At 45.6% G+C, this 8240-nt stretch overlaps 2 protein-coding genes across 2 annotated transcripts; both read right to left on the reverse strand.

Annotated features, from left to right (window-relative positions):
* Window positions 1-2809: 2809 nt before the first annotated feature.
* On the reverse strand, window positions 2810-3350 carry LOC134176214 (uncharacterized). Its single transcript, XM_062642896.1, has one exon. The coding sequence runs from the start codon at window positions 3264-3266 to the stop codon at window positions 2826-2828; it is 441 nt and encodes a 146-aa protein (XP_062498880.1). The 5' UTR covers window positions 3267-3350; the 3' UTR covers window positions 2810-2825.
* Window positions 3351-4965: 1615 nt separating this feature from the next.
* LOC134176453 (uncharacterized) lies at window positions 4966-6906 on the reverse strand. The gene has a single exon (XM_062643124.1). It carries the CDS (start codon window positions 6904-6906, stop codon window positions 4966-4968), a length of 1941 nt encoding a protein of 646 aa, XP_062499108.1.
* Between the last annotated feature and the right edge of the window lie 1334 nt (window positions 6907-8240).

Consider the following 8240-nt stretch of genomic DNA (forward strand, 5'->3'; position numbering starts at 1 on the left):
CTGCAATAACTGCGCACCTCTGCCTTCTTGCCTTGGAAATAACAATATATACAACTAAATAAATACAGGTTTAAGAAGCAGTACTACTGAACACAGCATGCATCTGCCCTCACCTGCGCGCAGTGTGCTCATAAAACATAGGAGTGTGGTGCATAGGGAGAATATAGGAAGCCGCAGAGGCAGCGACTGGATTTTGTGGTCGACCACCTCTGTTAGAACGATGTTGTTGAGCTTCCTGTTCGGCAGCAATCAGTTCTTTGACCAGAAGTTCTTGATAGTCAATATGTTTCATCTATAACATGAACAACTAGCTATACTGTCTAGACTACAGCAATACGACCACACAAACGATATGAGAAGATGGAACGGCGTATACTCTACACGGTTTTAAGCATTACTTACCTATGAAAGGAAGAAATTAAGTACAGTGCCACAATTTGCAATAGCTGCCATTTTGGCCACACTCTTGTACATACATGCATATGTACAATTATGAACTGTACACCTATATTATCAACTACGCTATATACAGTACTGGACAAAAGTTTTGAGCCACCCTTCAACAATCCTTTTCTTTGGCCTTAAAATCATTTACTTATGAGTAAAGTAGACAATACCACTATCAATAGAGTCAAAAACACAAAACTGTATCATTTCAGTGTGTTTAATAGAACAGATTACGCCTAATAATTAGTATGGCCACCATGAGCTGCAATAACTGCACGTACACGCCTAGGCATAGACGCAACCAATTTCTTGGTTACACTTCTGTCAAGATTGTTCCAAGTATCAAAGATGGATGCATGGAGCTCTGTCTTGTTCTTGCAAGGGTGCTGCTCTAAATTTCTCTTTATAACATCCCAAACGTGTTCAATTGGGTTGAGGTCAGCACTTTGAGGTGGCCATGGGTCCATTAGAGGGATGTCGTGCTCAGCAAACCAGGCCTTGGTTGCCCTAGCAGTGTGGCAGGTTGCTCCATCTTGCTGGAACACATAATGTTCACCACACAACCTCCTCCCATCTTCTTCTAAAGTGTCAGAAATAAGTTCCACATATTTTTGAGAATTTAATCTGTCATTAACAACTTTGAGGCTTCCCACTCCCGTCGACGCCATGCAGCCCCAAACCTGGATTTTGGCCCCTCCAAACTTTACAGTTGAATTGATACAGTCTGGATGATATCGCTCACCTTTCCTCCTTCGTACCCAAACTCTTCGACTTGGAACGAGCTCAAAAATGGACTCATCAGACCACAACACTTTTGCCCATTGCTCGTGAGTCCAGTCTTTCCTTGCCATGCACCACTCTAGTCTCTTTTTCTTGTGCACTTTTGACAGAAGAGGCTTTTTTGCTGCCACACATCCTCTCAGCCCAGCTGCGTTGAGTCTTCTTCTAACTGTTCGTCTGGAAACATCGACTCCAGTCGCGTCTTGCAGGTCTCGTTTCAAAATTCCTGACGTAGCCCTTCGATCTGAAAGAGACATGCGGTAAATGAGGAAATCTTGTCGCCGATTTGTAGCACGAGGACGCCCTGTTCTTGGTCTGTCTGCCACACAGTCCGTTTCTCTCTGTTTCTTCAAGATTTCTTGAACAGCCCTACGGCTGATTCTCAGCTTCTTTGCAATTTCACGGCCACTATAGCCCTCGTTGTCAAGCGTCACCACTGATGCTCGAACCTCAATCGAAAGATTTCGCCGTTTTGCCATTGCTGAAGTGAGCTGTTCATACGACAAGATCCCGTATGCGGCCTCGTGTGTCCCACTACAATTCAGCGTTTAGTGCGCACGAATATTCGAAGCAACAATCAAACTGCACATATCGTAAACTCCCTAGCAACCGAAACATGGTGTCCTCGTGCATAGCAACCGATAGACTTCAGCAGATGTGACAGGATGAAAGCGCTTGTTTTAGTGTTTCTGAAAGCTTTCATGACATCAAGCGGTTAGCTAAACATTGCCAACTGTTATAGGCAGTCTTATTATGCCAGAAAGTGTTCTTTGCGTGGAATACACACGAAAATAGACTAATTTGCAGGGTGGCTCAAAACTTTTGTCCAGTACTGTATTATCACAAGCTCCAATGCCCGGCTTCGCCCGGGGGACAACCCATGCCAGGTGCTTCTCTTTTGCACTTCAAGACGTTGTTGCCATTGCGAGGAACAGGTGTATCGAATCTGGCATGTATTGGACACGAATCCCGTTCGGAAATCTATCAGAGCAGAACTGTAAGTCATATAATTGCTGTATAGTGTTGGTTATTATCCCTCTGCAAAAAATGTTCCAATCACAGCACAAACCAATTACACTAACTTATGCCCTTGTCAGCGCAACCCAAGCCAGACCACGTGGAGGTCAGGGCATATACTGGCTCAAAAAATTGGTTGAGACATGCTCAACCTGGAGCTCTCGCTCCGGTGGTATTTGAACGTTATGTACCTGCTTGATGTCTTCAGCATAGCTCTCTTTGAGAAATTGATGCATCACCAGCTGCTGCAGCCACCAAAACGGTCTACTTTGTCCTGTTTGTTGCTGTGTGATACATATTGTGTACCTACCTTTTAGTGCATTATTGTAGTGTTTTGTCTGTTTAGTCGTTAGTCATTAATGTTTATCTAATTGACCATGTGTGCATGATCAAAAGCGGTGTCTTGAATGTTCAGTTGGGCTGAACTTACAGCCATGCAAAGCCACAGTCTGAGATGTCATGGAGTGCTTGCACACTCCTATTAACAGTCAACCTCTTCTAAGCTAACCCTGGTTCAGTCGCTGTTAGCCAGCATCATAGGTGATGTTGGCCATGAATGCCTGCAGTGAATATAAAGATGATCATCTTGTCGACAGCACTTCCTGGTACACTACGTTTTTGGTTTTTCCTTCTTTTGCCAAGAAAGTTAGTCCATGTTTGGAGGCAACTCTAGAAATGCCAACATAAAGCTGTCCATGGCTAAAGGATGGCTCGTGTAGATCTAGCCCTGCCACAGCTAAGGTCTGCCCTTGTGCCTTGTTAATAGTCATAGCAAAGCAGACCTTAACTGGAAACTGAAGTCGTTTGAATTCAAATGGTAGTCCAGTATCACTGGGAATTAGTGGTATCTTTGGCAGATACACGTCCTGGGCTTTATGCGGTCCAGTAGCAATAGTTGCTTCCAGACAGTTGTTCATCATTCTCTTTAGTATAAGACGTGTGCCGTTTGCAATCCCAGGAGCCAGATTTCGAACAACCATTAGAGGAATTCCCACCTTTAGAGCCAGTTTATGAGGAGGCATACCAGCAGGTTCCAGGGAGTTAAGAAACTCCGAGGGATAGTGTACTGCATCATCATCTCTGACCGTATCAATTGATTTATAGATCTTTATCTCTCCAGGAAACTGCTGAAGCATCTCCCAGTTAATATCACGAATGGAGACATTGTGTGGTGCGAGAATAGCTCGTTGCATTAGCCATTCGAAGTCTTGGTAGTGATGTTGCAAGTTTGGGTACACTCGCTCTATCAAGGTCTGAGGAGAGTCGGTAACTGTGCCAAGATCTTCTGGAATGAAGATGGTATGACGTCCTTCAACTACCGGTATATGACCGTTCCCAACTCGCAGCAAGAGACTTGCAAACTCAGCAGCGTTGGCGTCACCGTAGAGATAAGCTCTCATGTTAGTTGTCAAAGAATGTGTTTCTACGTGTTGCCATAAATGTGATGACTTGATGCAGGCATCAATTTCATTGGCACGTGTACCTCCTCGAATGACTGGTAATGTCTGACGAAAGTCCCCAGACAGGACAACTAAGATACCGCCAAATGGTCTTGAGGACTGCCTTAGGTCTTGTAATGTGCGATCTAAAGCCTCAAAAGCTAGTTTGTTAGCCATGGTTGCCTCGTCTCAAAATATAACGGCACATTCCTGTAGGATTGTAGCCTTTGATGAACCTCGCTTGAGGTTGCACATAGGAAGGTCTGTGGTCATGAGATTAAGCGGTATCTTGAATGTTGAATGTGCTGTCTTCCCATTTGATAGTAGCTGTGCCGCAATGCCACTGCTGGCGACAGCAAGGGCGACAAATCCTCTTGATCTGAGGCGTGCCAGGGAAAGGTTAATCAGGTAGGTTTTACCTGTGCCACCTGGGGCATCAATAAAAATAATTCCTCCTTGTCCATGGTCCACCATATCTGTAATGCGAAGGTCAATGTTGCGTTGGTCAATCGTCAAATTCGTTTCATTTTCGTCTACAAATTGTTGCAGTGCTTCTCTGTCATAAGATTTTTCTCTAAGTAGGTCAACTGTCAGTCTGTCTTCATGTCCCCTGTTTACAGGCGGCAGTCCGTACTCTTCAAGTTTCTGTCCACTCATCTGCTGTAGTAATTCCTGTAGTCGAAAGAGGCACTCGTTGTACATATCATCACTATAGTCCATGTCAGGCTGTCGAGCTTCCCTCCTACACTGATGCAGTATGTCATTAGTCATATCATTTCGATATGCAGACCATATGGCAAGAGGGTCAGCAACATCACACGTGGTCAATATAACAGCAAACAGAGCACGTAGCGTAGATGCTCCGGCTCGCATGGCTGCCTCTTGCATGGCCATGGCCCAATGCAAGTCTTCTTCCAACAAACCCATGCAGTTACATGCTTTGCGAAAAGTCTGGCACTTTCGTGCATCAATCGTAAGCAAGTCATCAAAAGAGCAAGGTCCCCGCTTATGGTGAAGCAGAAGGCGTAAAAAGAAGCATTCCTGTTGCTTAGGATGCACGGCGTACACTCGACCAATGACCTCACTTTTTTTGAATGAAGTTATTTGACCATCACTGTAAACAGCTGTGCCAAGCCTTCGAGGGTTCCAGGTTTTGGTGCCTGAATGAAATGTAAAGTACTCGGGCACATTTACATAAAGCAAATTTTGAACAAACGTCTGGTCGGGCGTAGCAAGCTGGTCAAGATCTGGACGATACCGAGCGCAGAGATAAAAAAAGCTGTCAACGTGGTTTTACTAAAGGTGGACGTTGAGCAAGAGCAACAGCATTTTGATCATTGTAAACAACCCTCTGCCCATTTAGTAGGTGGACATGAAGGTTTGTCACTGCTGGATGACGATCGTGAATGGTAAAGTTCAGTATTCTCCAGCAAGCTTCACTGCAACTGATGTATCTTGCTGTCTGGTACAGATCTATTTCATCAATAGGTTGGTTTTTTTCTAGCGAAAAAACTGCCATGTCCCTGCCCTTGTTGACATACTTTAGGACATACTTGATAGACTTGACACTTGTACAAAGCTCTACGTTGATATGACAGGCAAACATTCGGCAGAGGTAGGGAGAGTAAGGTACTACCCATCGATTGTCTATACAGACATCGTTACCTTTGATCTTCTTTATTCCTTGATGGCCACAATCATCGGGTTTACGTCGTCGATATAATGGATAACCATCATGGCCGCTCTGAGTATCACTTTTAAACTCTTTCGGGTAACGTTTCGTGCATGCTCCATCTCGCATGCAGGGTGAGTGCTTGTCCATGCGACCGCAAGGGCCATGAATCATGTTTGTCATGACTATATCAAACAGCACCTTGTCAGAGTTAGGGTCAGGCAACTCAGCGGAAATAGCGGCATCGATGTCATCAGCATGAATGCTGTGCTCTGCAGGTAACCAAACTAAAATATGAGCATGTGGCAGACCACGTTTCTGCCATTCAATGGAACATAGGTATGCAATAGTCTTGCCGAAGATGCAGTGCTTGGTCAACTGTTTGATGAGTTCCTTTCTTTTTAGGTTAAAGACACGTGCAATTAGGTCTGGGCGATGTTGTGCTGTCTGCATGGGCAGCAGTTCATCAGTGATTTCTTTCCAGCCGGGATTGCACGTCATTGTGATAAAAAGAGAAGGCCTACCAAACTTTCTAACATAGCACATGGCATCCTGTGTACGTTCATGCATGTACCCTGGTCCTCCAGTATAGGAGCTAGGTAAGATCACCGTCTTACCGATGTTTCTTGGATCTCCATCACTTGCCAGAAGTGCATCTCTCAACTCACCATATTGTTCAGCTCGAAGTTTTGTTTGCTCTCGCCGAAGGAAGCACAGCCGTTCGGTCTCTATTTTGGCGTACATGTCAACAACATATTGTTGCATCAGTCTCTGACACCGCAGCAAGATGTTAAAGTCTGCACCACCTCGCATCATCAGTCGATACGCATAATGTTTCATCGCAGATACTTTGTACTGGTTTGGGACTGGTTGGTCAGGAAAATAGTATCCATCATCTCCATGTGGAAGTATGAGAGGATACTGCAAAGCATCATAGCTGCGATGAGTTTCAGCTATTCTTGTAAGGCTGCCATCAGACTTAAGAAGGACAATGTCTCTCTTTCCATGTTCTTCTGTGACCATAAGCACAGCTACCTCATCACACATTGGAGCATTAAACCGCCCTCTGTGTTCTCTAGGAGGCCTCTTGTCAGCATGAATCACAACCTTGTACTGCTGCTCATATTCACGGAGAACGTCTTTGGCTAATTTAAAACTCTGCACATACCTATTGATGGCATGAAGCATGTTTTGTAAACCCTCAATGATATTTATCCTCAAACCAGGAACAATGCCTTGTCTTACTTGTATCTCTCTCTCCACATCACCCAAAAAGTAGATTTGAGCAAATTTGGATTCTTCATTAGGCAAAGGGCACAGGCTTCCAATGAGGTGGTACACTTGACCTTGCACTTTGAAGCAAGGATTCCATCCATGTGTTTCCTTAATTTCATTGCAACCCATTGATGTCATCTGAAAAGCTGAATTGTACTTGCGAATATTTGTAAGGAAATGCCTAGAATTTTCTGAGTCACCTAGAAGCAATGATTTTAGCAAGAGCGGTGGATCTTGCAGAGGTGCCAGTTTCACTTTTCCGCTACTGCAACACATGCCAGGTGCTTCTCCTTTCCACTTCATAGCGCCGCAGTTGACACACACGTTTGTCATAGAGCCAATACAACACGGAAGTGGAGGTTGTGCTGCATCATAGTTCAGAGCTGGTGGAATATTCGGTTGCTGTCGCACTCTTCTTGCAGTATGTCTTTCTCGATCACTGTGAAGTCGTCTCTGTCTAGCTAGCTCATCTTCCGCTGCACGCGCTGCAGCAGTTCTGTTGCAGTGGGCGGCCAATCGTTCTTGTCTGGCTAGCTCATCTTCCGCTGCACGCGCTGCAGCAGTTCTGTTGCAGTGGGCGGCCAATCGTTCTTGTCTGGCTAGCTCATCTTCCGCTGTACGCGCTGCAGCAGTTCTGTTGCAGTCGGCGGCCAATCGTTCTTGTCTGGCTAGCTCATCTTCCGCTGCACGCGCTGCAGCAGTTCTGTTGCGGTCGGCGGCCAATCGTCCTTGTCTGGCTACAGTGTGTTCATCTAAGCGAGTTCTAGCAGTGGTATCACGATTAATCTGAAGTCGTCGCTGTCTGTCTAACTCGTTTTCGTTCGCGCGACCCGTAGCGCTTCTGTGTCTGTCGCTGTCTAGTCGCCATTGTCTAGCTGCCTCACCTTGCTCAGCACGCGCTCTCGCCACTCTATCTCTACCGCAGTCCAAACGTTGCCGTCTTGCTACTTCGTCTTCTTCTAAACGTCTCCGTTTTTGACTGGCTGCAGCTGCCGATGAAAAAACTGTCTTTCGTCTCTTCGGAGGCATTGTAAAAACGACGAAAAATGTCGCGTATACACTTGCAAATCCTATATTGCGCAGCTAGTAGACTGTAATGTTTTGTCAGTAACCGTTTACTGTCACTAATTAGCCGTGGTGTTAGTTCACTAAAGGCATATCAAGTGCGTTGACATCTGTGACGTTTGCTATTAATTAAGATAACGTAAGATTATCGGCAGTGCGAAAGATCCTGTACAGACATCGGCACTTCTCTCCGCTGCAGGGAGTGCATACTGTTCGATGTCAGGAACGGGCCGGTAAATTCGGTGTAGATACGTAGTGATTAGTTGAAGTCACGTGCAATACTTACCCGGATAATCCGTTCCCCGTATACAACGAATGCCGACTCGCGTCATTTCGACAGTCCCGTTGAACGTCGTCTCTTCGAAGACGTTGCTGGCGTTTCGGGGAACAGGTGCATCAAACACGGCAGCTCTTCGACGGTCGTATCTAACGAAGTCACGACGCGTACCGACTGTCGTCATTTCGACGGTCCCGCTGAACGTCGTCTCTTCGAAGACGTTGCTGGCGTTTCGGGGAACAGGTACATCAAACACGGCAGCTCTTCG

The sequence above is a fragment of the Corticium candelabrum genome, chromosome 2 (genome assembly GCF_963422355.1).
Source record: "Corticium candelabrum chromosome 2, ooCorCand1.1, whole genome shotgun sequence".
Taxonomy (NCBI): domain Eukaryota; kingdom Metazoa; phylum Porifera; class Homoscleromorpha; order Homosclerophorida; family Plakinidae; genus Corticium; species Corticium candelabrum.

Excerpts from the sequence above, each read along its gene's own strand:
- LOC134176214 (XM_062642896.1), bottom strand. The coding sequence starts at position 3,266 with ATGCCTCCTCATAAACTGGCTCTAAAGGTGGGAATTCCTCTAATGGTT.
- LOC134176453 (XM_062643124.1), bottom strand. The coding sequence starts at position 6,906 with ATGTGTTGCAGTAGCGGAAAAGTGAAACTGGCACCTCTGCAAGATCCA.